The following is a 26,739-nucleotide window of genomic DNA, read 5'->3' as shown; positions in this document are numbered from 1 at the left end:
GAACATGGTAACACGTTGAGTATGGTCAATAACAGATACTTTCCATAGACTGAATAACATGATAACATGAAATGGACGCTATAAACATAACCCGCATATTCCTCAAAGCAATCCATCATTCCTTGCCTTATTGGCGTGAAGAGCCCGCTCTTAGTATACATAGACGAAATCCTCGTTCTCCCAGTCCGTGAGGTCCTTGAACGCATTGTCGTCGCCAAGTGTCTCCTGAGGTACTTCGGTCTTGTCAATTTGGACTGCTCCTACGGCTTGCATGGAGTGGTCGATGATCTTTGCGCTCTTTCCCATACTCACTCGTTTCTTCTCATGTTTCTTGTTGAGGAAGAAGAGGTATCCCATGTTCAGTCTAAGAGTAGATGAGCAGGTGAAGCTAAATTACGGTGTAGAGGACTTACGCGCAAAGCAGGATAAGGACGCAGAACATGGCAAGGCTGTTTGTATGCATGATCAGTCTTGTAAACAGTCAGTTATTGGCTCTTTTCAGGCTTACTTGGAGAGCAGACCACGTCTGTATAGCGGTGCTTCGGTTGTAGTGTACAGGTTTGATCCTAGGACCTGTTTCATGTCAATGTTTGACCCTGCTTTCCGGACTGGTTGGGTTACATACGTTACCAGCACATTGTCCGACGAGTAGAACACCGTTCACTAGCTTCTTTTTCGTTTCGCCTCCTGTGTTACCCGCGGACCATGAGTAGATCAAAGGTGCTATAGTCTGTTAGCTTTGGCGTCTGCGCAGTTCGTAGAGACATACTAATTCCAGGGTATACAGAGATCTAGCAAATATTAGCGAGCACATGCATACATCAGCATAGAACTTACAATATAATACCCCGCAAGCAGTGCCCCATTGTGATTACCATCGTGCGGAATTTGCAACAACATCACACAACCCGCAATAGCAGGCAAGCAGAGCAAAGCTATGACAGGACCCTTCATCTGGAGCTTAGTGGCCATCCACGCTCCTCCCATAGTTGCAATGAGCTGGACAGCGCCAAAAGGTATATTGAAGAGGATGGTGTCAAATTGGTTGAATCCGAATGCTTCGATAATCAATGGCCCGAAGGTCGAGATGCCGCCGCTGGGGATTCTGTGATACTGTCAGTATGTTCCGCTTCAATGCTCGAATAAAAGTATCTTACGAGATTGAGAACATCAAAGCAAACCAGAAGAAAGACTTGATGTCGAGGCATGTTTCTTTCACATGCTGCCATTTCCACTCGTGCGTTTCGATACCTTGCTGGTTCATACGAAGTCTAACCACAGCCGTAAGCATTTGGCGCGTTCGTTGATAGCTGCATAGTAGATACCTTTCAATAGCCAGAACTTTATCCTCTTCGTGAAGAAATTTGGACTTCATCGGCGAGTCGGGGGTCAAAATACTAAGATATAAAGGGTCAGGAGGGTGCAACGTTCGTTGTTGAAACGGCGTGTCTCACAATACAACGGCAGAGAAAACAATCGTGATGAGCCCGAAAAACAAGAAGATAATCTGTGGTACAGTTAGCATCCCGCCTCCATGATGGTGAAGATAACCCACCTGGTAAGGCTCGAAGACCGAAGATGCAATGTGACCAAGACCGTAGGTTATCAGACTTCCAAACTAGATTGTAGTCCCCATTAGCAGTCATACATATCAAGTAGGACGGAGACAGAACTCACCATGTTCACCACACCGTTCATAGCATACCATGAACCAAGCCGGACGGGCTGTTCTCGTCGACGATACCACATTTGCGTGATCGCAATGAATGCCGGCGCTTGTCATCCAACCTCAGCCCTAGTACAAGACAATCGATTATAGCTAGAGGGAATACTCACGTATACCAGCTTCAAAGAGACCCAGAAAAATCCGACAAACCAACAACTTCGCAAAAGTGTTCGCTGGGGTCATGCATGTCAGGGCAATGCCCCAGAGAAAGGTCGTACATGCCAGGAACTTCCCCAGAGGCACCTTGACCAGGATGTAGGCGACGAACGGCTGAGCAACGAGTTGCACCAGGTAGACGACCGCCCCCAGCCACGAGTATTCCTGCCCATGTAGATGGGCCTTCTCGACCAACCCAAAGACCGACGCGTATGAGAGAGTCGACTTGTCAACCTGCTGCAGGAAATAGATTCCCAGCAGAATAGGCAGGAGTCTAAGATCAATCTTCCGAAGGACTTTGGCATTATTCTCGGGTGTTAGGATGGCTGAATGACCTGCGTCTCTCATGAGGTCAAGCGCTGTATCCTGAGTAGGCTCGTTTGCATGCTGCAGCTCCCGACGGGGCGCGTTCTCGACAGATTCAATATGCTCATCTTGTGTCTTGTCTGCAGGCGTTGTTCCTTGTTTGTGGGACATGGTTCCTCGTCTATTCTTCTGTAGTCGAACTGTTCTTGAAATAGCCCTAACAAGACGACCGCCTCTCAAGTAGGGAGAATAAGCGTTTCAATCTTCAGCAAGGGTAAATCAGAACGAAGAGAAGATTCCCTAAGGACAAGATAAAACCCAGACAAAGGGTCACAACAGAACTGGGTAATAGCATATCCCCATTCATCATACACCTACACTCCAAAGGGCAACCCCGTGGGGAAAGCCTCATCCTCTGCCCCGGACGGAAGCAGCCCAAACCCGACGCGGGAGCGAATCAATTCAGCCATGGCTCGTCACGACGCCCATGACAAGATTAGCGTCGAGGTAGTCGTTCCATCCCGGCAACACACCACGGGATAACATGACGTGGAAGCTGTCGGACATTATCCGATGCGATGTCCAATGAATTGCAGTCGTGCCATCACCGTGCAGGTGAATTCATGGGAGTGGGGAGATACTTGACGTTGAACAGCGTCTAGCTTCGGATTTCGGGCACGAAAAGCGAAGAACCGAGTACAAAAAGTATCTCCAGCTTCGCTTGGGTGTGGGTCACGGGGACGCGGGGGAGCACAAAGTGTGGGGGAAAGTTCACTAACCCTGTAGGACAATGCCAGACGTGTCGGAGATACTCCCCGAAATCCGACTATACAGCTCCACGCTGGTGGGCCTCAACGGCACTGCTCCTCACGCAATGCCGGTGGGACAGAGGCATGTAGAATCACTCAAATAGAGCGGTATTCTGGCTTGAATCCAAATCCTGTAGTTGTATCCTCATTCGTATCTTAGACTTTGTACTCACAGTCACTCAATTGGCCTTGTTCAAGGGAGTACACACAATAATGCCTCAAAAAGAGTTCGTCCCCAAGACTTATCAAGAGTCTCCAACTGGGGCTCAAACCTCCTCCTCTGTATATCTCCGCTCGAGCCCCGATGAGCGTTCCTTCGACTTCTCCTTCGAACCAATTCGCGAGAACCTATTTAGAGTCACCTTCTCGTCGCAAGACCACCCTCTCCCTCCCTTCCCCAGTGTGACCAAGCCAGCAACAAACCTAGATGGAGTCCAAGTCTCCACTACAGGCGGTTCGAATCAAAAGACAATCGAAGTGGGAGGCGTAACAGCGTCCGTTGACTGGAGCAACACCCCAGTCGTCTCCCTATCATGGAAGGGCACCGAGAAGCCCTTATATCGCGATCTGCCACTTCGCTCCTATGTCGCAGACTCCACCGGCATCGCACACTACACAGAGCATGACCGGGATTGTCTTCACGTTGGACTTGGCGAGAAAAGAGCTCCCATGGACCTCACAGGACGCCATTTCCAGCTCTCGGCCACCGACAGCTTCGGATACGATGTTTACAACACCGATCCTCTATACAAGCACATTCCTCTGCTGATCAAGGCATCCCCTGATGGATGCGTGGCCATCTTCTCGACAACCCATGGCAGAGGCACCTGGTCTGTCGGCTCGGAGGTCGATGGCCTCTGGGGCCACTTCAAAGTCTACCGTCAAGACTACGGCGGATTGGAGCAGTACCTCATCGTCGGCAAGACGCTCAAGGATGTCGTACGCTCCTACGCAGAGCTTGTCGGTCTTCCGATCCTCGTCCCCAGATGGGCATATGGGTACATCTCAGGTGGATACAAGTACACCATGCTTGACGACCCGCCTGCTCACGAGGCATTGATGGAGTTCGCAGACAAGCTGGAAGAGCACGGCATTCCCTGCTCCGCACACCAAATGAGCTCCGGATACTCGATCGCCGAAACTGAGCCTAAGGTCCGCAATGTCTTCACATGGAACAAACATCGCTTCCCCAACCCCGAAGAGTGGATTGCCAAATACCATGGTCGGGGTATCCGCCTTCTCTCCAACATCAAGCCATTCCTGCTCGCCTCACACCCCGACTTCCAGAAGCTCATTGATTCGAACGGGTTCTTCAAAGACCCTGCGAGCAATAAGCCGGGCTATATGCGACTGTGGAGTGCCGGAGGCGCAACAGGAGGTGACGGATGTCACATCGACTTTTCCTCCGCTGTTGCGTTCAAGTGGTGGTATGACGGTGTGCAGAGCCTGAAGCGCGCCGGAATCGACGCCATGTGGAACGACAACAACGAGTACACGCTTCCAGACGACGATTGGAAGTTGGCATTGGACGAGCCAACCGTCTCCGAGGCCGTCAAGAAGGGCGTCGAGAACTCTGTCGGACAGTGGGGTCGCGCCATGCACACCGAACTCATGGGCAAAGCTTCCCATGACGCTCTGCTCAACATTGAGCCCAACCACAGACCATTCGTCCTGACTCGCAGTGCCACGGCAGGTACAATGCGCTACGCCGCCAGCACCTGGAGCGGAGACAACGTGACTAGCTGGGAGGGCATGAAGGGAGCGAACGCTCTGTCCCTCAGCGCAGGAATCTCTCTTCTGCAGTGCTGCGGTCACGATATTGGGGGATTCGAAGGACCTCAGCCTTCTCCTGAGCTGCTGCTCAGATGGATCCAACTGGGTATCCACTCGCCTCGGTTCGCCATCAACTGCTTCAAGACATCTCCTGGAAACAGCTCCGTCGGAGACGTCATCGAGCCGTGGATGTACCCCGAGATTACCCCTCTCGTCCGTGATACCATCAAGCGTCGCTACGAGATCCTTCCTTACATCTACTCCCTGGGTCTAGAAAGCCATCTGACCGCGTCCCCGCCCCAGCGCTGGGTAGGATGGGGCTATGAATCGGACCCGGAGGTATGGACGAAGGCCCTGAAATCAGGCGATGAGCAGTTCTGGTTCGGTGACAACATCATGGTCGGCGGTGTCTACGAGCCAGGCGTCAGCATTGCCAATTTATACCTTCCCCGTAAGGCGAATGACAAGTTCGACTTTGGGTATGTGAACATGAACGAGCCTTATAACTATCTCGCCTCTGGACAATGGGTGGAAGTGCCCTCCGAATGGAGGAAGAGCATTCCCCTTCTAGCCAGAATCGGTGGTGCCATCCCCGTCGGAAAGCCCGTTCATACCAGGGTTCCTGGCGATGACACTCCGGCTTCTGTGGCTGTGAAAGAGGTCGATGATTACCGTGGAGTCGAAATCTTTCCGCCCCGTGGTAGTTCTCATGGCCAGATGTTCAGTACTACTTGGTTTGAAGATGATGGTATCTCGCTTGAGGCGCGCATCTCGGAGTATACTATCACGTATAGTTCCACGGAGGAGAAGGTTATTGTTGGATTCTCTCGTGATGAGAAGTCTGGGTTTGTTCCTGCTTGGAAAGATCTTGATATCGTCCTTCATAATGGCGATGAGAGACGCGTGGTGTCGGATATTGGGAAGACTGTGGAGTATAAGGGTAAGGACTCTCGGGGACGGGTGGTTTATACCTTGAAGAACTAGATAGGGGATGTTATGGTTGTTGGTATGGAAAGTTCGTTGGATATTTTGGTAATACGGGTGAGAATGGTTTACCCGGATCATGATGATAGATGTCGGTGGCGTTAGATAGTATAGAAGAGATTGGGATTTGAATCAACTGTTTGTTGTGACACACATGAACAACTTGTAATTAGACAATACCTTTTAGTAAGTACCCATAGGACACCGAGGCTGGCTGAAACGCAGTCAACCTAGGCGTAAGGCGTGGTCGGCCATGAATCCTGCAAACAGCTAAGGGGAACAATGAGTAAGACTATCCTAATCCATGAGACTAGACCAGGAGATCAATTCAAATAGCATTGTTGATACATGATATAACACCAGAGAAAAGGAAAATTTACAATGTCCTATACAATACAATCCCAGCCGAAAGTTCAGATGTAGACAGACAGATATCAATAAGAGCAATAGTCAACACTTCGACTCTATTCGTCATCCTTGGAAGCCCCTTCCTTAGGCTTGTCGAGCGGGCTTCCCTCAGAAGAACCTTCCTCAGACACAACATCCTGAGAGGCTTCAGGCGTCTGTCCTTCCGCGGTCTCCAAAGTCGTCTCCTCTACTTGTTGACGGAGTGGTTGCATGGGTTTATACGTCCACTCACCCTTACGCGCTAGCGCCAATCTTCTCTGCTGACCCGCTTCTCCGGCCCGTCCCAGGACACCAGCAATCAGAGTCACGGAACGCAAACTGTCGTCGTTGGCAGGGATGGGGTATGTGACACGGGTCGGGTCGGCGTCAGTGTCGATGATACCGATAGTCGGGACGTTGTTGAGACCACACTCGTGCAACAGGACAACGTTCTCGACGGGGTTCAAGCAAACAACAAGGTCGGGCTTGAGTGCACGGTAACCTTCCAATTCCTCTTTCCAGAGGTCCTCAATCGTCTCATCCATGCCGTTCACGATCTTCTTTTCGCAATGGCCCAAGATCTGCTGGCCATTGGTCAAGCTACCAGGGATCCAACGCTCAAAAATGTGATATCCCTGAGCCAGTTCCGCGGCTCTGACCACCGCACGCTTCTGACCCTTTCGCGTGCCTGCAAAGAGAACTAATCCACCCCGGAAAGCAACTTCCTCCACGATCTTGGCCGCACGTCGGAGGTAAGCCGCCGTGATGTCAAGAGAAATGATGTGAGTTCCCTCCCTGATACCGAAGATATAGCGCGAGTTCTGGGGGTTCCAGCGGGAAGTCGAGTGTCCAAGGTGTGTCTGGTTGGCGAGGAGCATTTCGAGGGTAACGTCGGTGGCTTTGGGAGGGTTTTTGAGGAGGCTCTCTGGCCGGTAGACGCCGGTCACATCGCTACCGAGACTGTGGAATTTGATCCCTGAAAAGAAGGAGGATGTGTTAGCTTTCCCTTCAGGCAGCGGCAGGCCTCACGGTCATGATGTTGCGGTACTTACTGCGGAGCGTGTTCGGATCCAATTTTTCTTGTGCACCAGATGTACCAGGCTCCGGCACCGCAACAGCCGGTGCAGGCGTCTCTAATTGAGGTGCTTGCTCTGCAACGATAGTCTGTACTGGAGTCTGGCCAGTCGTCTCCGTGGAAGAGAATCGGGACAAGATGCGCGACTGACGGGGAAGAGCCCGAAGCTGGCGGCCTGAATGAAGACGGGGGTATCAGCACCAATATATCCTATCAATTATTCCAATCCATAGAATGAACTCACTTTGCCGCACAAGTTGCCGAACAATCATACTGTCTTGTGTTGGCCGGAGTTCTGGTCTATCGCAGCTGGTTCAAGGGAATCTTCCGCTCGAACTTTTGATGTCGGGCTTGGCAACAACAGGTGCCTGAGGCGGGTAAATAATACGCTAAGCCGTTTACGGAACCAGTTCTAGATGTCGGGGAAATCAACTCGATCCCAGCAATTCCGATGCATCCATCTCACACTACTACTTGCTTACTTCGTATTTGCAGCACACCACCTGAACGGTGATTTAAATGTTCCAGAGAACCGCCAAACACAAACATGACTACCTACCAGTACCTAGCAACGAGAGACAACGTCAAACGAACCAACAGTAGCACTTGCATATCGCCCAGACCGCCAAACCATTCCTCAACAGCAGAGACCAAACACAACAGCCCAATAACAAACCTTGTACTACACTCCTCCGACATCTCCCGGAAAGAGTACGCAGGATGTCACTTGATTCCACCAATCGACCACTACATCCCCTAGACCATCATGCAGAACACAGCACGGTAGCCAACCGCCCGAATGTCAATCTGCAAGTAAGTACAAAGTAGGGTAGGTTGGTAAAATACATGACCAGTATAATGATACACACAGAGAAAGCGACGATCATATACATACATAAAGCCGAAGCTTCTCCGCTCCAAAACGAGGCAAACAATTGCCTATGAAGCGACACGCGTACTCACCAATCCCTGTCCAGGTTATTTGTCAGGTCATATGTCAAAGTCAACTTGCAGTGTGTGGGTGATCCATCCGACCCTTTAACCGCTCAGTCTCAGCCACGATCACTGATGGTCTATCTATCTATCTATCCATCTATCTGTTTAAGGTAATCGAGATGTCAAGGTGGGGATTTTGGGTTAGGGGGAATAAGTAAGCCGGGACATGTTGGGCCGCAGAAGTTTCGCACTATTCGCTTTGGGAAAGTGTGCTTTTCTCATCTTGAGATCTTTTACCATCGTATTGTAGACAAGACGAGGAGGAGGTTACATCGATCTATTTCTTTATCCCTCTAGATTGTGTAACGTGGGGTTAGATAGTTGGAGAAGAAATGCAAAGAGGCATTTTTTTCTTTTCCGTGGAATGTGCGGAATTCTTGTTTTCTTGTCGGATACTAAACCGGCAATACTACTAGTATCCTTGGGAGGTATCTTTGTGAGGGGGCCAAAAACTTCCTACCGTTAGTAGTATCGGACGTTACAGCAGACATTACTGGTCGATGATGAGCTGGCTCTCGCTGATCACCTTCAAAATGATTCGTCTTATTTTCCGGCATGAGAACAGACAGAAAAGCAAAGGGTGGGGTCGAGTCGTCGAGACTTTTCCACCCCGCCACCAACCTGAAACCCCTCATCCTGTTAACATCATGGGGCGAACTCAAATGCGTGAAGATCGGTCAAGTGGTGGGTGGTGGGAGGATGGTCGGATCGTGATTTTCTCTCTAAGAATGGGGCTACGTGGGAATTCATAATTCTACGGCTGTCAAAATGACTGTCCGGGAGCAAAAGTAAGTGAGGCCAAAGACTGTATGATTCTTCGTAACGTAACCACAGAAGAGCTATGTAGACTGGAATACAGCGTTGGTATCAAAATTAAGAATTTCATCCGCGCCGGGTATGTGTAACAAGCAAAGCGATCTCAGTAATAGCAATGAGAAGTAAAATGTAGAAAAAGCGAATCAATAATTCTTCATCCAAAACCCGGCCGGCCGAACGAAGCAAAAGTCGAAATTTCAGTCATTCACGGTAGTCGCAAGGAAATTCGTAAGAATAAGCAGGAAGAAAGCAATCGGTTTAGGAGAGAAGGAGAACAGTCTATCGCTTGAAGAAGCCGCCGAGCTGGTCCATCATGCCACCGCCGCCGTGGTGGGACTGGCCACCCTGAGGGGGGTAGCCACCATAGCTGCTCTGGTAGTCCTGCTGCTGCTCGTCCTTGTGCTTGTGCTTCTTGATGGCATCCTCGGCGATGCTTCCCATGATAGCTCCACCGATGGTTCCGAGGATTCCGTGATCGGCCTTGTGACCGGCAAATCCGCCCGCAAGACCACCGGCAATGGCACCACCGAGGCCACGCTCACCCTCCTGGGCTCCGCCGGGGGCACCCTGGTTGTATCTAGAGACAAAATATGTTAGCTAGAGCTCATGAGTATCAAGGTACTAAAGTGTATAACATACTCGCCACGCTGGTCCTGGCCGTACTGCTGACCACCCTGGTGCTGCTGGCCATACTGGCCCTCACCATACTGGGGCTGTCCACCACCGCCGTAGTAGTCGCTAGAGGCACCACCCTGGCCGCCGTGCTGCTGGTGCTGGTGCTGGCTGTACTGGTCATAGCCACCCTGCTGGCCATATCCTTGCTGCTGGGGGTATCCGCCCTGTTGGCCGTATCCACCTTGGCCGTAGCCGCCCTGGCTGTAACCACCGTGCTGCTGGCCGTAGTAGCCCTGGTTGTTGTATCCGTCGTAGCCAGACATGGTTATGATGTAGATTGGAGTTGTAGAGGTAGTTGATTGATAGATTGGTAAGGTTGATAGAGGAAGGAAGTGGAGTGGGATTTGGTAAGATGATGGGAATGTAAGACAGAACGAGGGGTTCCCAGGCCTTTTATAGTGGGATATTTGGCCACTGGATAAGGTGATCTGGCACTGCAGGGCTGAGCAGGCGCAGTGCTGACTCGCCCAGAAGGTGAGCCCCACCAAGATTCAATGATGCCCCCGCTACGCCAAGAGCCCAGCGCCAGCTGAGAAAACACGGGAACAAGTAATTACGCTGTTCAGTCACAGCCCCCGGTCAGAAATCAACCCGGTTTGAAGTGAGATTACGACTTCCGTTGTGGCTGTTCGTTGAGGCTGATGCCGTACGGAATCACTAGATCCCCCGCCACCATGCAGCGCGGGGTGGCTGTGCCATGTGTTCATCATGGGCGCAGGGCGGGTGTTGATCTGGTCTTCCTTTCGGAATTGCTCCCCGCCAACCTGGGGATCAGGTACTTTTCGTTTTCTTTTGCTTTGCCTGACAGTGGCAAATTTCAACGGGCTTCTACAGGTTGATCATGCCTGTCATTATGCAATTACTTCGATACGCAGCGCATTACACATCCGGCCCCTTACTTTCCCTTCACCCCCATAGTAAGCGCCAGAGCTAGCCGCGACTAGAATTTTCGGCCTCGGAGTTAGCGCGGGTACATCGGTGACGTTACCATGGTATAATATTACACATCATACCGAGCTCACATGTGGCTCTCTCACACAGCCGCCCAGTGGCTTAGCAACCATTGTCGCATATCGCATAAACTAGTCAACTGCGTGCGCACATTTACTTGAATACGGCTGTGCGAATCCATAAATAGTACTACGTACGTACTGATGGCGCGATGCCGATACTGTATAGTACCAATACCATCTAGTCACTATTCTATTGGACACACTCAACCTCGCAACCATCTGCTGGAGTTTTTTACCGAAATAAGCCCCCATAATTCCTTCCCTGGAAATGCCGGATCGTCGGAATAGCACATCTCCGTGTTTGCCGGATACTCTACGTACAACTTACCCAAGTAAGTAGGGTTTGTTCCTGACTGGGGTCCAAAAACGACCGGCATTAGCAGGCAGACACATTACTACACTAATAGTGTAGAATTCCGTCCGCCTAGTGTTGCGAACACGTACGAGCAGTGGAGGGATCCGGAGTGAATCTGGTCTCTGAGTGGATCACTCGTCTTTGGTTCCAGGCAGTTTTACTGGGTTTCGCTTCTCTTGGACCCTTGGCGGCTTGACACTTGCAACGATCCGGGCCTCGGGGCTATGGGGCACCACTGGGCAGTTGATCAGATCAGATACGTAGATAGAGAGGTGATGTGCCCGGTTTTAGGTAGTCTAGATATCTTGTAGATCACAGGTGGCCGAGTTAGCCTTGTCGAATGTCTTTCCGAATCCTCGGGTGTGCTGCGCCGAGATTAGTTCAGGGCGCACACCCTTCCTTGTGTATGGCGGCTGTTGTGCTCTGCCTAGCATCGGGCGGGATGTCAGAGCTGAAGGGATAACCTGTCGATTCCACCTTGAAGCATGATGTCAACTGTAGGCAGCAAATAATTTTCTTTCCAAAATATGGCAGAAGGCTGAATAATAAGCTGTACAATCTGCAAATACCATGCTTGGTCATCCCTCGTAGAATCACGATCACGATGGAATGATCCATGGACCCAAGTGCCTTCCTTTATGTATAAAAACGCGGGGCCATAATCAACCACTACTGTGCTTACAGCCTTACAGCACCAACCCAGCAACAAGCAACTACTTACCCATCATTATCAAACCTTATCGTACCAAGATCCCCCAAACCCCTTACAACCAACGCAGTACAACCACCTCCCCAGCATACGCAAAATGCAAGGTTAACCGCACTACCATGTTGCACATCTCGATCTTCCTACACTCAGCTAGCCCACGCGGCACCACATAATTCATTTCATTCCACGATAAACATCTCAAGTATTCGCAAGGTACTCTCAAAAAGTGCCCCTCAAACCCCCAAGAACTAGTCTAGACAGATCATCATCTGACTCCAGCGACCAGCTGGTGGAAGCAAACAGATTGGTCGCCTTTAAGGTTATACTTTACGCGGTGCCTCTCGTGGTGGATAGCCCGCCTGACCGACAACTGCGACTTCAGTAAGTTGGTAGTATACTATGGAGAGGGCGGAAGCATGTTTCAACTGTAATCAGCACCCACTTGCGACCGTCACCGAGTTTTTTTTTTTTCTTTCCCTACGATGAACACATGGATCATCCTGAAAATTCGCTCATAGTTGGGTTTGCAATTATGGTGTGCGACAATTGTAGATCCACGCCTGTAGGTGGCAGGGGGTGCCACTGCGTATTTGCTTCTGCTTTAAATACTTATTGCGTAGCGTTCCTTCCCTGGAATGCAGCAAAAATGGGGGAGCTTTCAAAAGAGTCTTTCAACTTCGAGATCATTCATCAGAGGCCTCCTGACCTGTACTACTAGTTATCGATGTGTTGACCTTACGTCTGATACCCCAGCAAATATTGTCGGATATATATATAGTGCATCAGCTGGGCCTCGCCACAAAATGAAATCCGTACTCATTCTACTATCCCCCCTATGCCTCTCCACAATCTTACACGCGTCCCCAACATCTACACCCAACCCCAACCCCCCGACAGTGTATCTCATCCGTCATGGCGAGAAACCCCCCGATCCCGGGGACAGTGGACTAAATGCCGATGGGTTCAAACGCGCCGAGTGCCTCCGGGAAGTATTCGGCGTGGGGTCACCTTATGATATTGGCCATGTGATGGCACCCAAGATCAATAAGCGTAAGATATGGCGCATTCCACGCGGTTATTGCTACTTTCAGGCCGAATAAGCTAATGTTTATGTTGGTGACTGCTCAGGAGGCCAGCATAGGCGTTCCTATGAGACCGTCCTCCCCGTCGCGCAAGACCTTGGCCTCTCCGTTGATACATCTTGCAAGCGCAATCACGTTAAGTGTGTGGCGAAACGGATCAAAGAGTACAAGGGAACAGGGAATATTCTGATCTCCTGGCGCCATGGGAAGATGAGGCAGATTGTCCAGGAGCTGGGGTATGAGGACCCTCCTGAATATCCTGAAGATCGGTAAGTTATTAGAGGGTTTGGTCTTGGGCTAGATGATTTTCTAATGAATGGGTTTCCTATCTAGGTTCGATTTAATCTGGACGATTCCATTTCCTTATGACAATATCACTGACATTCAAAGCGAAGAATGTCCGGAATTGGATGTGCCAGAGCCAGCACTACTGAAAGTGCAAGAGTAAATCATCATGGGCTGGTACCTGATGAAAAAACCTGCTGTCTATATGGTGTGGGGTTCTTTATGAAGTCGATGAGGTTCTGTATGGTATGGACAAACTCAAGTCTTTTGTGCACCGACTTATCGTAGCTGTATAATGATGAGTGGGCATAGTACTGTAGTTATTTAGTAGCTGTAATCTCATTGACCAGTTGCTGCTGCACAAGGTCAAACTTTAATCCGAACAACAGTCTTGTGTGCGCGGGCGGTGAACAGCCGAGCGGAGACAGAGCGCCAAGATTTCAACCTGCCCACCCAATTTTTTCGAGGTATCGCGGCCTTCACTACGTTCGACCGAGCGTTGCCCAAATTTCTCATCAACCTCCAGTATATTACTGGTTCAACGGCTTGGATCCCTTGGAAGGTCTGCGGTCACTCTGTTTCTTGAAGGATGGATGATATCGAGGTGTGTTGTTCCGTGCATTGCATTATGCCCGATCACGAGGTTGACCTCCTCTATTTTTTCTTCTTCAGGAACGCCTGCGAAGCCATGCTCAGGCCTTCGACGGTTTACTGTCGCTGATCCCGGCGAAATTTTATTACGGCGAAGATGGCAGTGTATGTGACTTGTCCAATCTTTTCTTGCTGCAAAATTTCCTGCTGCCCTTCCTTTTCTCCCTTTGTCTCATCTAGCGTCGCGCTTAAGACACAGCTGACCAGTGGTTCCTGGAATAGGATCAATGGCAGCGCAAGAAGCAGACTAAGGAGCAGGCCCGTGAAGCCAAGCGGGCGAAGTTGGACCCCGATTCCGCCAAGTCAGCCAAGGATGTGATGGACGAGAATGCACGCAAGCGTAAACGTGACGAGGAAGGGAATGAGGAAGGAGACGACTCTTCTGACAACGGTGAACTCGGCTCCGAGAAGCCCAAGGAAGGGTTGAAGAGAGGAGATGCCAACTCAAAGAAGCAAAAGCAGGCTGAAGACTCGGCCGATGCGGAGCGCACATCCGCCAAGTCGGCTGAAGAGGCAGAAGCGCGCAAGAAGTTGAAGGAGGAAAAGAAGGCCCAGAAGAAAGCTGCCCAGAAGGAGAAGAAGAAGGCCAAGGAAGCCGCTAGGAAGGTCAAGGTAGCCGAGCAGCCCGAAGAGACCGAAACACCTGCTGTGCAAAAATCCGAGTCGACCCCCGCCAACAAGACCAAGGAACAAAAACAAGAACAAGAGGACAGCGATAGTGATGACAGCGAAATTGCGGATGGCGTCCCCGCCGAAGGTCTCTCGCTCGAGTTTAACGCCGAACAAGAAGAACAACCATCCTCTTCTGCGTCCACCCCCAACTCCCCTGGTTTCGATGCTTCCAATCCCCAATCGGGCAGCTCTTCCATATCCTCCATTGTTCCCTCCACCGAAGCCTCCAAATCCTCCACCTCCGAACCTAAGCCTCTCAAGCCTACCCCCGATGAGCTCAAGCAACGGTTACAGAAGCGGCTCGATGAACTTCGCGCAGCCCGCCATGCCGATGGGCTCAACGGAAAGCCCGCTAGAAACCGTCAAGAGCTAATCGAAGCTCGCCGCCAAAAAGCCGAGCAACGCAAAGCGCACAAGAAGGAGCTGCGCCAAAAGGCTAGAGAAGAGGAGCAACGGCTGAAGGATGAAGCCATGGCTCGCCGCTTTTCTCCTGGTGGCTCGGGATCCCTCCTCGCCTCCCCGCGCTCCCCGGCTGATTCCGTCGGCTCGAACAACAACTACGCTTTTGGCCGCGTCGTCTTCGCAGATGGCCAACACGCCGACCCCACTCTTTCCGGAGTCCGGGAACAACCTAAGAGCCACGGTCCTAAAGACCCTGCCGCAGCCCTGAAGGCTGTTGAAGCGAAGAAGGCCAAGCTCGCCGCTATGGACGAGCAGAAGCGGGCTGACATCGAAGAGAAGGACCTGTGGCTTAACGCGAAGAAGCGGGCACATGGCGAACGGGTCCGTGACGACACATCGTTGCTGAAGAAGGCGCTCAAGCGCAAGGAATCGGCGAAGAAGAAGTCCGAGCGCGAATGGAAGGAGCGTCTGGAAGCCGTGAAGAAGGGCAAGGACATGAAGCAGCAGAAGCGTGAAGAGAACCTCCGGAAGCGCCGAGAGGAGAAGGGCAACAAGGGAGGCGGCAAGAAGAAGCAGGCCGGAGGAGGTAAGAAGAAGTCCAGACCGGGCTTTGAGGGCAGCTTCAAGGCCAAGTCTGGAGGCAAGAAATAAGCAAACATTGTGCTGCTGTGTTGGAAGAAGGAGTGGAGACCCGTCCAAAGTGTAATACCAAGCTGCAACCTCTGACCATGTGTACATACACGCACAGAAGAATGGGGGCCGGAAGATTCAGAAAACAAAATAATCAAAAGAAAAAGGAAGAACAAAAGGGAAAATTCAGAGAGGAGCAGAAACATGCTACAGATTGAGCAAAAGAAGCTCGAGACCAAAAAGTTGAAGGGAGTGCGGGCATTGGAGAAACGGTGTTTGGGGAGTTTAAACTCTGGAGGTTCTCTGTTCATTTTGTGCATATATACCGAATCTCACGAAGCATTTTTTGTCTTTGTTTGTTGTTTTTTATGCCAGCTGAGCTTGCACAACTACCACATTCATGTACGAATTTGTTTGAGTAATGAAGTGCAGCATGGTAGTGATCCATCATCATCATCTTCGTTAAAATTGTCTGCCAGCAAACTTTTGTCTATGTCGTAACTCCGTCCAACTTATACCTCATAAGTCATGAACCCGAAAGAGTTACCCATCATCCATCATCTATCATCTATCACCACCATCTATCAATCTATCATCATCACCATATCAAACCAACTCAAAACTTTTACCCCCAACCCCTCCCCATTATGTGAAAGAAAGAATTAAGCAAACCTCTCATCCCTCGCCTCCAAACACGCATCCACCATCCCATCAACAGCCAACCCCCTCTGCACCTCGGTACAACACCCAATCTTGACCAACTCCGACAATGCCTCGCCCACCCAATTCTGACAATTCCACCCGGGGAGATCATTCCGCACTTTAACCCTAGCGCACGCATCCCTGATCATCTTCCTAGAGATAGTAGTAGAGTTATTATCACTACTTACCGTCGTTACGACAGGGATATTCCGCTCTAATTTCGCGCTCTGCGTGGGATTCGCCCCGGTTACCTCAACGAATTTAAATCCCCCGGGGGGCCCCGTGATGTGGAACATGCTTTGTTGGTTGTCGGGGTATGTGGTGAGGAGGAGCACGGCGTGCCGGTATTTGATGAAGTCGAGGGGGGAGCCGTGGAAGACGAGGAGGGAGAGGGTGGTGGTGGTGGTAGTCATATCGATGGGTGGGTAGTTAGGGAATGAGGGCTGGGCTGGGCTGGGCTGGGTTGGATGGGATGGGATAGGATGGTTATTCTTTCATTGTATACGGGCCCATCTCGTGATGGAAGGGCTTATATAGCTATTCTGGTATATCGAAGTTCATGAGTCTTGTAGATGTTTGGGATATGCCGTGAGCGAATATCTCTCCCATATGCAGGACGGGAAGGGACATATGGAAGTCTAGAAGGGTCTACAGATATGCTTAATAGCTTTCAAACATATCACAGTATGAATTTAAGGATTGTGTCAAGGCATTCTCCTACACTCATCTACCAGCACTGAAACGTGTCAACCTGCTACTGCACAAAGAAGCTCCCAACACTAAGTAACCTTAACCTACTACTAGCTCTGTTGTACTTCTGTTGCTTTGTTACAGACTACGGGACGGGACGTTCTCGTCGCTACCAGAGATTGAGGGAGAGAAAGAAATGGCAGTTCCCTTTTGTTTTGTGGGAGAGATGAGTGGTAGTTCCGTGGGAGGTCTGTGGTTGAGTATCATCTATTCAGGTACTCATTGGACAGTACGCTTCTGTGGACGGTCTGGACCTTGTTGGATATGGAGGCAGAGTTGCGGTGTAGGTGTCCTGTATACTGTGAAAGTATCATGTTGGTCGAGATGGGTTTATCCACTATAGCTTATCGGATATAGGGGTGGTTATGTCTGTTGCTGAGTATGGGTGGTTTTGTATGGAGGGTAGGATATATCCGATAATTCCGATTGATAGGAGTAGGTAATAACAATAGGCGGGTGCTGGTGGGAGAGATTGCTAGCTGAGTGCTGTAGTGATGTAGACATTGCGTGTTTGGTTGGGCTGTGAGTGAGTGGCGGAGAGTATGGCAGACCAGTGTATTACTATGTGATTTCATAGCTTATAGTTGAATATGTTTGCTGCACTAACAAAGGAAAAAATTCTTTGATTGGATCCCTAGACAAACAAGAGTAAAAAACAACACAACATGCAGGATTTCCTTCAACATCAAAGACAAAACCAGACCCGGAATCGAGTGGCCGATCTGATCAATTCCGGTAGACCCGACTAGTACAGAAGGTAATCAGGGAGGCGAAAGGGGACGGGCGTGAGATATGTACAGCGTGGGGGATAATTGGGGGTGGCTACAAGCCAGGCTTTCTAGGTCGGAAAGACTTTCTTTCTAATATCATGTTTTTCTCGCATCTCTTTCAAGGGGAGTGTCACATGGACACCGTGTCCGGTGTCATCATTGGCAAATACAGGTGCCGCTTAGCGGTAAGGAGCATCGGCTCTGATAGCAGCAGCAATTTCGGGCTCCCACTTGTCACCGTTGGCGAGAAGCTTCTCCTTGTTGTACAGCAGCTCTTCACGGGTCTCGGTGGCATACTCGGCGTTGGAAGCTACGCGACATTGTCAGTAAACGACTCACGTCCTACATAATTTTACTGGTTACTCACTCTCAACAATAGCATCGACAGGGCAACTCTCCTGGCAGTAACCACAGTAGATGCACTTGGTCATGTCGATATCGTAACGCGTCGTGCGACGGCTTCCATCCTCACGCTCCTCAGCCTCGATGGTGATAGCCTGGGCCGGGCAGATAGCCTCGCAGAGCTTGCAGGCAATGCAGCGCTCTTCACCGGTGGGGTAGCGACGCAGAGCGTGTTCGCCACGGAAACGGGGGGAGATAGGACCCTTCTCGAAGGGGTAGAAGATGGTGTAACTAAACGACCAGCGCATCAGCCGCAGATCCATTGAGACAGAACAATCCTCCCCAAGATAATGAAAAGTAATAGACAGGCTTAGAAGGTCCACGAGGCGTTCTGATGATGATATGCACCGAGGCAGACCTAACGAAGCTGGATAGGACGACTTACGGAGGTCTGAAGAACTGCTCCAGCACGACGTACATGCCGCGCAACAACTCAGCCATAAGGAAGTACTTTCCGGCCTTGTCGAGAGAAGACTCAGTGCCTTCGTCCCATTTCTTCGGAGGGGGCAGACGGAAGCCCGGTTGGGGGGGACCAGCTGGCGTAGCTGCCCGGTTCACCGAGGAAGAGAAGTTTGCGATGGATCCCAAGGGCGAAGAGCGGAGAGGGAAGGCTGTAGGACGAGAGTAGGCGACGAGCCTGGCGACGGACTTGGGGGCGGCCATCGCGGAAGTCGAAGAAGCGCGCGAAAGAGCGGGGATGACGAGGGGGGAGGTCAATTGGCAGAGGGGGGGAACAGCAGCAATTCGAACCAGAAGCGGTTGGAGGTGGAAGTCGACGAAGTTCTGCTTGGGTCGCCGGCCTGCTTAGGTCATGGCTTTCTGCCGCCCCGTGATTGGCCCGCCGCCAGGATTTTGCTTCCTCCGAGCCGCAACAGAATCCAAACCCGTTCATCATCCATCGCTTCATTTCCACCAATCTTTCCCCATTCCATCACTACCTTCTCCTCCTCATTCTCCCCCCCCACTCCACCTCTTCTTCCTATTCAGGCCCTTTTAAGCCTCCCTTTTCAACTTCACCTTCCTGCCATCATGTTCCGCTCCGCTGTCGTCCGCTCCCTCAGGGCCTCCGTTCCTCGTGCCGTCAAGACTCCGGCTCCCTTCCAGATCCGTAGCTCTCCTGTCGCTCGTCCGGCCCAATTCGCCCCTCGCTTTGCCTACCAGGGTGTCAGACTCTACTCCGCTCCCGCCGGTCTCAACAAGGATGAGGTTGAGGGTCGGATAGTCAACCTTCTGAAGAACTTTGACAAGGTGCGTCCGGAATCGCGCGTTTTCAACTTCTCGCTCAAGGCGAGGAATTTCAAGCTATCAAGAAATATAAAACAAGCACAGTGACTGACAGGCTGGAATTTTTACAGGTCTCCGATGCTAGCAAGGTTAGTTTGGATACCCGATGACGCCCGATGTCATTGGCCGGGATTTCCCGCGGGTAAAGAATCATAGCTTAACGGTCGCGATGTAACAGATCAACGGTGCCTCTCACTTCGCGAACGACCTCGGTCTGGACAGCTTGGATACCGTTGAGGTCGTCATGGCCATTGAGGAGGTATGGATATCGAATATACCCTGGCTTATACATGACATTGTATACTGATAGGGATGTCTATAGGAGTTCAGCATTGAGATCCCCGACAAGGAGGCCGACTCCATCCACAGCGGTAAGTGCAGCATTGGGATGAGATGCCCTTGCAGGGTATTGCGACGCCGGAGAACATATACTGACCATCCCTTCTGCTATAGTTGACAAGGCTGTTGAGTACATCCTTGGTCAGCCCGATGGTAAGTTTAACATAACACACTTTGTTGTGCAATTGAACATGGCTTGCGGGGATTCCGTACTGACTACTTTGCTAGCTCACTAAATATGAACGTAATGCGAGGACTCGGAGTGGATTGGGGGATTTAGAATAGAAAGGAAAGGGAATGCTGGCGTGCATCTACATGGGACTTGCCATAGTGGAGGTACCCGGAGTCGGTCACGCTACTCTGTATGCTGATACATGCCTGTGCTCTTTCACTCTATTATATCGTGTATATCATCTTCAATGCAGTTTTGACTGATTTTGGCTGGTCTTTTCGTATGAAACATCTTATTCTTTCTTTATTGAGTGTTGTTGAAGAAATATCTTCATTTGCTGAGAAAGCAATACTGAGGGAACTGATAGCGTCAAATTAAGCTTGGAATTGCACGCGGTGTTCAGGTCGGAACGAATCTGATATGCGGTTCCGTGGGATGACGTGGAGGCTACCGATTCGGGAGCAATCAACGAGAATTGAAGTGCAGGGCCCCAGCCAGCATAATAAAGGTGAGAAGGGCTGGGATTTCCTGCTGCAGCCTTGGAACCAATGCTAATGCGACTGAAGCAGAGAGCGAGAGAGAGAGAGAAAACAAAATAAAAATAAAAATAACACACGCAGGGGCCTGGAACCGAGTGGGCTGGGAGTAGATAAGTAGTAGTAAGTAGGTAAGTAGTAGTAGTGGCCATAAAAGAATGGGGTCCGTCACCGGAGAAGCAACAACTACTTACTACTAACTAACTGGAGACGCCCAGCCAAAGGAAGACCAAGCGCCAGATAGCCTTAGCGACCGCATCGACCGCATCAATCTTTATATCTCCTCCATCCAACTTCCCTCCCCGGGTTTTATCTCCCACCACCACCACCACCCTTTTTTCTTGTCTTGAGTTCTCACCGGGCTGAATTGGGGTTTATTGTCGCTGCTCGGCTCAGTTACCCACTTCTCTGGCCGCCCGTCTCCTTCTTCCCCCATTGATTGTCGGCCTGCCTTTCCTCTTCGTCGTCGTCTTCCACCACAACCCCCCCCTGACAATTTCCCGCCTAGCAAACTTTCCGGCGTCACTCTTCCATTTTAGCAACTCCAACCTCCGATCTTCCTCTCCCCCAAGAAAATCACCAGGCACCGGCCCAATAAGCAAACATCTGTCCATGTCGCAGACGATAACGGCATAGACTCCATCATTTGCGTGCTTATCGACACCACCCTGGTTCCCTTCATCCCTCCCTCCTCCCCCACTCCCGTCTTCCAGCCGCATTTAGATCCTCATGGCCTCAGCCGGGGGCTTGACTCGCCGGAGAGGTGGCGGTCGAGTCGCTGGCGCCGAAGACAACGACGACAGCAGAGTCTCTTCGCCCGTGTCGAGAAATGGTTCGTCGCTGGATAACCGCATCCCCGAGACCTCGTTCACCAGCTCCGAAAACGGTCACAAAATCGCCTTCGATCCTAGGGACATCAGTGAGACGGAGGAACGCAGCAAGCAGCCCAAGTTGACGCTGATGGAGGAGGTGCTTCTGCTGGGCTTGAAGGATAAGCAGGTGAGCCCCTAGCCTAGCTACGCGCATCTACACCCGGTGTTCAATGACTGACAGGCGCGCCCGGGATGGTTTGGTGTCGCTGTAGGGTTATCTGTCTTTTTGGAACGAGAACATCTCCTACGCTCTCCGAGGATGCATCGTGATCGAGTTAGCGCTCCGTGGTCGGATCAGCATGCAGAAGGACTCCTCTCGGCGACGTTTCCCTTTGGCCGATCGGGTGATTGAGGTGGTCGACGATACGCTAACTGGGGAGGTCTTGCTGGACGAGGCGCTGAAGATAATGAAGTCGAGTGAGAAGATGAGCGTGAACTCCTGGATCGATTTGTTGAGCGGTACGTTACGCAGGAGCATCTCCGATCATATTCCTTATTGATTCTTCCGCGATTGCTATTGACGCATTGGCTGACGCGACATGTCTTCCGGGCAGGTGAAACATGGAATCTGATGAAGATTGGCTACCAACTCAAGCAAGTGCGCGAACGCCTCGCCAAAGGTCTGGTAGACAAGGGTATCCTCCGCACCGAAAAGCGGAACTTCCTCCTCTTCGACATGGCTACGCATCCCGTCGCCGATGGAGGCGCCAAGGACGATCTCCACCGCCGCGTCCGCAACGTCTGCAGCAGCCGTACAGTGATCCTCCCGGCCAATGCATGGCTTCCTGAAGACGTCGAGTTCCGTTACCTACGAACCATCACCATGGTATGCGCGGCCTATGCGGCCAACGTGCTGGAGAACGCTCTGGTCACAATGAGTCACGAGGCCCGCGAAAGGGCATTCGCGCAGGTGGATGAGTTGCTTGCTGAATACTCTCAGTGGCCATTTGCCCGGAGGGCAGGAGGGTCGCAGGCCATTGGAGCCAATCTGGCACAGGCTATCAACGACGAGGTGAACAAATCGAAGGACCGAGAACTTCAGATGGAGGTACGTTTCTCCTCATCCATTGACTACTCTGCGCCCAATGCTAATTCTCTTGCAGATTGTGGCAGCATGTTTGAGCGTTTTCACTAGACTCGACTCCCTACTGTAAGGGTATCATCATTCTTCGTCATCTGCTATAGTCCCCAACCTAGTTTGTCTTTTTACTTCCCTATTATTTCCCCTTATGCTATTGGTTTCTGAGTCAACAAAACAACTACCCCGGGGGAGCTCTACTTGGCTTCATCTTGAAGTAGTCACCGGTTTACCGGTTGGAACTGGCAGAGTGGCGTTTATATGAAATCCGTCTTGCATTGTTTTGCACGGGATGTTCGATTCGATCTCCATTGATCTGTGTTTTCATTGTCTGCTTTTGTTCCACAGCTTTCTTTTCCACCCATCGACTCGCTTGTTCCCTCTCTTTTCTCAAGGAGGCAAAGCGCGGCCATGTCATATGTATTTCTCAAACAGCCCCCAACTCCCACAGGAATTGTACGCACCTCTGGGGAGTTAAATCCCGTTCAGATGCATGCAGTCAGGACAGACAACCAGCACCGGGGCGCCATCCAGAACATTGAACCCGGTATGCCATGACAAGGACGCAACTGGTTTGTGCCTTTGTCATCAGACAGCCAAATTCATCGAAAGAAGAAAAAAAAAAAATAAAGAGAGAATAAGAATGAGTGCTACACATGGAGACAGAGACATCCAACGAGGTCTTGCACGGACCTCTGCTTTTACTTTATCTACTATTCTATTTATGATCCTTTTATTTCCCTTTAAAAAATTTATTTTCTTCTACTATTTTCCCCCTTCCTTTTCTTTCTTCTACCTAAGTTTTTATTCCAATTGTTTCAACTTCCTCTAATCATCCCCATAACAAACCCCCCCCCTCTCTTTCATTCTCTTTTCTTCCCTCAACATGTGTAGCAGAGGGCGCTTAAAAATTACCTGTCCCTTTTCTCTCCGTCTACTCCGTCCCATTTATGAATGTATCTACCATGTATACCGGGTGGCTTGTGCTGTCGAATGTCTTCCTTCCTATCGATTCTTCTTTTCTTTTCTCTTTTTTGATCATCAGGTCACACCAAAGTATTGTCGTGTGTGAGTTTCTTGTTTATCCTATGCTGCACCTGACTCGGATTGAGCCTGTACGTGTTTCTACTCCTCTTCTTCTTTTCTGTCTGTTGATTGTCCTTCTAGCGCTTTACTCTTCCACCATGTCGTTAGTTACTTTAAAGGGTGTGCTTCGTCTACCTGTAAGATTCAATAACAAGAAAAGAATTTGGGTATCAATCCATCTCATGCGCCCGGGTTAACGAGATACTTTTCCTTGGTATGCACTTTGACGATGGTCTATAGATTTACTAGTCTAAAGATTGATGGGTCTAATCGCTAATGTAGCTGCCAAGTATGGTACATTCACTGCTGTCATACTGCTTTCTAATAAAAAATCACGAAATTGATAGATATCAAACGCTTCATGCTAGTTAACCCGGATCACCATCATTCCTCCCCGTCGTCCTCCGCCCGCTCCTGCCGCCCCCGCGGATAGCACGTCCGTGCCGTCAACCAAGTCCTTGATACTCTCGACCCTCCCTCGGACCTCGTCTGCTTCAACTAGCTCGGAAATCCGGCTCAAGGCTTCACCGTTGGGGCTGACAATAATGAAGCGACTAAGCACGCCATCCTTGCGTGGCTCATCGTCATGGAGAGGGTCCCTGGCTTCCGCCGGCGTCGAGTCTACCGCGGTCAGGACAGCACCATGCTCTTTGATGACCTTTGGAGAGTGTGCTTGCTCGAACATCTCCTGACCAGCGCAGTCCAGGACAACATCTACCGGGTCCCAGCGGTTCTTGCGAAAAATAGATCCGAGATCATAGTCATGTGGTAGGGGAAGTGGCGCAGAGATTGTCGCGTCCACGTTGAATTCTTTCCGCAGGTAATCCTCCTGATCTTCAGCGTCACAGGTTGCGCAGATCCAGGGCCGCGAGTGCGGGAAGAGCTTATGCGATCGAAGCAACTGTAGTGCCTGAGTGGCAATTTCATTGTTGCGCGCGTTGGTAATGAGAACCCGTAGCTGGTGGCGCCCCTCTTTAACGTCGGCGGTGTCAAGCCCGGCGTACTTGAATATCGCCTCCCAAGCCGTCAAGGCGGGCATGGGTATGGTAGCTGCTTCAGCAGCGCTGATGTTCTTGGGCTTGTACGCCAGCTCATCTTCCGAAACGATGACGTAGTCGGCTGCTGCACCGTCGCGCGTGTGCTTGATCAGCCCAAAGACGGCGTCGTCAACCTTGAACTTGGGCCCGTCTGGGTTCCAGTGGTCTTTTTCAGGGGTACTAATGACCTTACCGCAAAAACTATGCAAAGGGATCTGCGGAATGGACTTGGATGGGTTCAGAATATTAGATAGCCGGAGCTCATCATGGGAAAAGGCGGCTGCCTGCACCTTGACGAGATAGTCGTTCCCTGAAGGGATGGGAGTTTGGAAGTCCGTGTCGAACTTCACGTGGGAATCCGTCCTAGGCTCGTCCATAGATGTGTGGTCTGTGACGGCTGTTGATGCCGGGCTGAAGTAAAGCGCTCTCATTGTTGGTGGCACGAACGTCTGTTCGTCCATCGTGGTTGACTGAGGCTTTGCAGGCTTCATGGCGATTCGCTTCGGCTTCTCTAATGCGTGATAGGGTCGCAGTCTCCTATCGTAACTAAAAGAGTATTCAAACTCAATTGATATGAACCGCTGCGACAGTGAGTGCCGCGAACCTTCGTTATGCTTAGTGCCAGGTGGGACAGATTCTTTCAGTGGATAAGCCTTGACTTTGGTATATTCTGAGCTTCTTCCTGTAACTTGGGGGAAAATAAAATGATCTGCAACCCTTGGGCACAAGAGAGCTTAGTATAAATTCTGGAGTGGGCTGCAGCCACCGTGGTTGCGGGTGAACATACTCTCATGTTGACGTAACCCAGGAGAGAACGGCTTATCTCAGCACCGTCAACAGATTGACTGATCAGGCGATATTGAGCTCATCACCATGTCTTTTGACGGTGGCGGAAGTTTCTGGCCTTGTTTTGGGGACTGTGCCTGTCGACTGCTTGACTTAAGTTCAGCCACCAGATGATGCACTTCCGCCGGTTGTTCGAACACCCTCCACACGTCTTCTGGAATACCCGCAAAGGCAGTTTTGAATCTCTCTGGGGAGTTCTGTTCATCCAAATGAGGCACGTCTGTAACCTTCCTGATCCAAATCGCTTGGATCCAGTGCGGATGTCTCTTATAAAGTTCTGCGTAGGCCTCGGGATCTTGCTGGGTGGAGTCTCCGATACAGAGCACTTGGCGCCTGGGAAACCATCCATGAATTTTCTCCCCGCGGTCCACCTTGTACTCGTGTGTGTTGACGGTGAAGGACTTTACTAGCTCGCTGATATCCAACCAGGATGAGTCTCGAAGAATCATCGTACCCGGACTAAAATATGAACCAAGGAATCCGTGCAAAAAAGGGTACAAATTATAAGGAGAAGCTGAGACATAGAACCATGCGGGTACAAGCTGGTTCTGGATATGGGCATATAGTTGAGGCATTCCGGCAATAGGCTTGGGGTCTTCAACGAACGTGGTTCGAAGGATGCCAGTGGTCTCAGAAGTCTTGGTGTACTTGATTGTATCGTCGATGTCGGAGATGACAAGCCAACCTTCTGGACCAGCAAAGATGGTGTCCATGAAAACCTGGTTTCCCCAACCTCGAAGATATGATCGGATTTTAGTGCCATCTGTGATGTGCTTGCTGTTCGCGCTGATTGTCTGACTACTGATGCCACTCTGATCGGTGGGCCCGATCTTCTGCATCTGGATGGTGCTGTTCGGCAAGGGAGTTTCTAGTGTCATCAAGTGTGCAGAGGCAGTATGGAACAGGAATGGCTGTAGTCGTTCTGTTATCCGATGGCGTGTCTCCTTGTCTGTTCCCATCTCTCCGTCCAGTCCAATGAGGTCTGCAATCATGGCGACGAGCTTGGTGATATCCCTTCGGCTATTCTTGCGGAAAGCGCAGGCAACGACTTCTGCGTGCCATGATGCCTGTCTTGATGCTGTGGGCGCCGGTACCTGATAGGCAGTGTTATCAAACAACCATACGGTATGCTGACGAGCGTCTGCCGTTTGAATCGATGGGGGCTTTGAGATGAATGAAGTGACCATTTGTAGCATGCTTGATTCTCGCTTCCATGCATGTACTACCCGTGCGACCTTGTGAAGGACGGTAGGGTCTTTGAGGTTCGTATCAGAAGACATGCTAGTGCGTATCTGCTCGTGTGAGCTTAAGACCCTGAAGAATGTATTGTGATAAGTTGAATTGAATTGATACAGATACTGAA

At 50.7% G+C, this 26,739-nt stretch overlaps 10 protein-coding genes across 10 annotated transcripts; 4 read left to right on the top strand and 6 right to left on the bottom strand.

Annotated features, from left to right (window-relative positions):
• Positions 1–14: 14 nt before the first annotated feature.
• BO88DRAFT_383672 (putative MFS transporter) lies at positions 15–2,839 on the bottom strand. The gene is made up of 12 exons (XM_025704672.1): positions 1,837–2,839; positions 1,678–1,775; positions 1,556–1,618; positions 1,455–1,507; positions 1,326–1,397; positions 1,158–1,271; positions 838–1,105; positions 770–791; positions 626–723; positions 509–573; positions 414–449; positions 15–364 (listed from the first exon to the last, which is right to left on the bottom strand). Exons 1-12 carry the CDS (start codon positions 2,357–2,359, stop codon positions 151–153), a joined length of 1,626 nt encoding a protein of 541 aa, XP_025565263.1. The 5' UTR covers positions 2,360–2,839; the 3' UTR covers positions 15–150.
• A 371-nt stretch (positions 2,840–3,210) lies between these two features.
• Positions 3,211–5,769, top strand: BO88DRAFT_360752 (putative alpha-glucosidase; the record flags this gene model as incomplete). Its single annotated transcript, XM_025703858.1, has 1 exon — positions 3,211–5,769. One exon carries the CDS (start codon positions 3,211–3,213, stop codon positions 5,752–5,754), a length of 2,544 nt encoding a protein of 847 aa, XP_025565262.1. The 3' UTR covers positions 5,755–5,769.
• A 138-nt stretch (positions 5,770–5,907) lies between these two features.
• Positions 5,908–7,545, bottom strand: BO88DRAFT_402821 (mitochondrial 37S ribosomal protein uS2m). The gene is made up of 3 exons (XM_025706205.1): positions 7,461–7,545; positions 7,194–7,391; positions 5,908–7,117 (listed from the first exon to the last, which is right to left on the bottom strand). Exons 1-3 carry the CDS (start codon positions 7,486–7,488, stop codon positions 6,219–6,221), a joined length of 1,125 nt encoding a protein of 374 aa, XP_025565261.1. The 5' UTR covers positions 7,489–7,545; the 3' UTR covers positions 5,908–6,218.
• Positions 7,546–9,307: 1,762 nt separating this feature from the next.
• On the bottom strand, positions 9,308–9,966 carry hel10 (putative high expression lethality protein Hel10; the record flags this gene model as incomplete). Its single annotated transcript, XM_025708093.1, has 2 exons — positions 9,308–9,605; positions 9,668–9,966. 2 exons carry the CDS (start codon positions 9,964–9,966, stop codon positions 9,308–9,310), a joined length of 597 nt encoding a protein of 198 aa, XP_025565260.1.
• A 2,617-nt stretch (positions 9,967–12,583) lies between these two features.
• On the top strand, positions 12,584–15,523 carry BO88DRAFT_423362 (putative 60S ribosome biogenesis protein Rrp14; the record flags this gene model as incomplete). The annotated part of the gene is made up of 7 exons (XM_025708642.1): positions 12,584–12,830; positions 12,909–13,131; positions 13,196–13,306; positions 13,476–13,480; positions 13,537–13,709; positions 13,820–13,903; positions 14,021–15,523. The coding sequence occupies 7 exons, from the start codon at positions 12,584–12,586 to the stop codon at positions 15,521–15,523; spliced, it is 2,346 nt and encodes a 781-aa protein (XP_025565259.1).
• A 2,199-nt stretch (positions 15,524–17,722) lies between these two features.
• BO88DRAFT_383663 (NuoI/complex I 23 kDa subunit family protein) lies at positions 17,723–18,789 on the bottom strand (the record flags this gene model as incomplete). Its single annotated transcript, XM_025704671.1, has 3 exons — positions 17,723–18,034; positions 18,092–18,357; positions 18,512–18,789. 3 exons carry the CDS (start codon positions 18,787–18,789, stop codon positions 17,904–17,906), a joined length of 675 nt encoding a protein of 224 aa, XP_025565258.1. The 3' UTR covers positions 17,723–17,903.
• A 67-nt stretch (positions 18,790–18,856) lies between these two features.
• acpA (acyl carrier protein) lies at positions 18,857–20,279 on the top strand. The gene is made up of 6 exons (XM_025709420.1): positions 18,857–19,374; positions 19,482–19,499; positions 19,589–19,669; positions 19,733–19,781; positions 19,816–19,902; positions 19,978–20,279. Exons 1-6 carry the CDS (start codon positions 19,156–19,158, stop codon positions 19,983–19,985), a joined length of 462 nt encoding a protein of 153 aa, XP_025565257.1. The 5' UTR covers positions 18,857–19,155; the 3' UTR covers positions 19,986–20,279.
• Positions 19,962–20,645, bottom strand: BO88DRAFT_230627 (uncharacterized protein). Its single transcript, XM_025702061.1, has one exon. The coding sequence runs from the start codon at positions 20,607–20,609 to the stop codon at positions 20,214–20,216; it is 396 nt and encodes a 131-aa protein (XP_025565256.1). The 5' UTR covers positions 20,610–20,645; the 3' UTR covers positions 19,962–20,213.
• Positions 20,646–21,186: 541 nt separating this feature from the next.
• On the top strand, positions 21,187–22,483 carry BO88DRAFT_334287 (GOLPH3/VPS74 family protein; the record flags this gene model as incomplete). The annotated part of the gene is made up of 4 exons (XM_025702795.1): positions 21,187–21,456; positions 21,542–21,788; positions 21,884–22,377; positions 22,433–22,483. The coding sequence occupies 4 exons, from the start codon at positions 21,187–21,189 to the stop codon at positions 22,481–22,483; spliced, it is 1,062 nt and encodes a 353-aa protein (XP_025565255.1).
• A 1,095-nt stretch (positions 22,484–23,578) lies between these two features.
• BO88DRAFT_423359 (uncharacterized protein) lies at positions 23,579–26,656 on the bottom strand (the record flags this gene model as incomplete). Its single annotated transcript, XM_025708641.1, has 4 exons — positions 23,579–23,628; positions 23,938–25,015; positions 25,318–25,375; positions 25,416–26,656. 4 exons carry the CDS (start codon positions 26,654–26,656, stop codon positions 23,579–23,581), a joined length of 2,427 nt encoding a protein of 808 aa, XP_025565254.1.
• Between the last annotated feature and the right edge of the window lie 83 nt (positions 26,657–26,739).

The sequence above is a fragment of the Aspergillus vadensis genome (assembly GCF_003184925.1).
Source record: "Aspergillus vadensis CBS 113365 unplaced genomic scaffold BO88scaffold_5, whole genome shotgun sequence".
NCBI lineage: Eukaryota > Fungi > Ascomycota > Eurotiomycetes > Eurotiales > Aspergillaceae > Aspergillus > Aspergillus vadensis.
This window is presented reverse-complemented; position numbering and strand designations above follow the sequence as displayed.

Excerpts from the sequence above, each read along its gene's own strand:
- BO88DRAFT_383672 (XM_025704672.1), bottom strand. The coding sequence starts at position 2,359 with ATGTCCCACAAACAAGGAACAACGCCTGCAGACAAGACACAAGATGAG. Across the intron at positions 1,619-1,677 it reads TGAACGGTGTGGTGAACATG|TTTGGAAGTCTGATAACCTA; the intron begins GTGAGTTCTGTC and ends ACTACAATCTAG. Across the intron at positions 1,398-1,454 it reads GTTTTCTCTGCCGTTGTATT|TATTTTGACCCCCGACTCGC; the intron begins GTGAGACACGCC and ends TTTATATCTTAG.
- BO88DRAFT_402821 (XM_025706205.1), bottom strand. The coding sequence starts at position 7,488 with ATGATTGTTCGGCAACTTGTGCGGCAAA. Across the intron at positions 7,392-7,460 it reads TCGGCAACTTGTGCGGCAAA|GCCGCCAGCTTCGGGCTCTT; the intron begins GTGAGTTCATTC and ends GTCTTCATTCAG. Across the intron at positions 7,118-7,193 it reads GGATCCGAACACGCTCCGCA|GGATCAAATTCCACAGTCTC; the intron begins GTAAGTACCGCA and ends CCTTCTTTTCAG.
- acpA (XM_025709420.1), top strand. The coding sequence starts at position 19,156 with ATGTTCCGCTCCGCTGTCGTCCGCTCCCTCAGGGCCTCCGTTCCTCGT. Across the intron at positions 19,670-19,732 it reads TCGTCATGGCCATTGAGGAG|GAGTTCAGCATTGAGATCCC; the intron begins GTATGGATATCG and ends GGATGTCTATAG. Across the intron at positions 19,782-19,815 it reads GGCCGACTCCATCCACAGCG|GGTATTGCGACGCCGGAGAA; the intron begins GTAAGTGCAGCA and ends ATGCCCTTGCAG.
- BO88DRAFT_230627 (XM_025702061.1), bottom strand. The coding sequence starts at position 20,609 with ATGGCCACTACTACTACTTACCTACTTACTACTACTTATCTACTCCCA.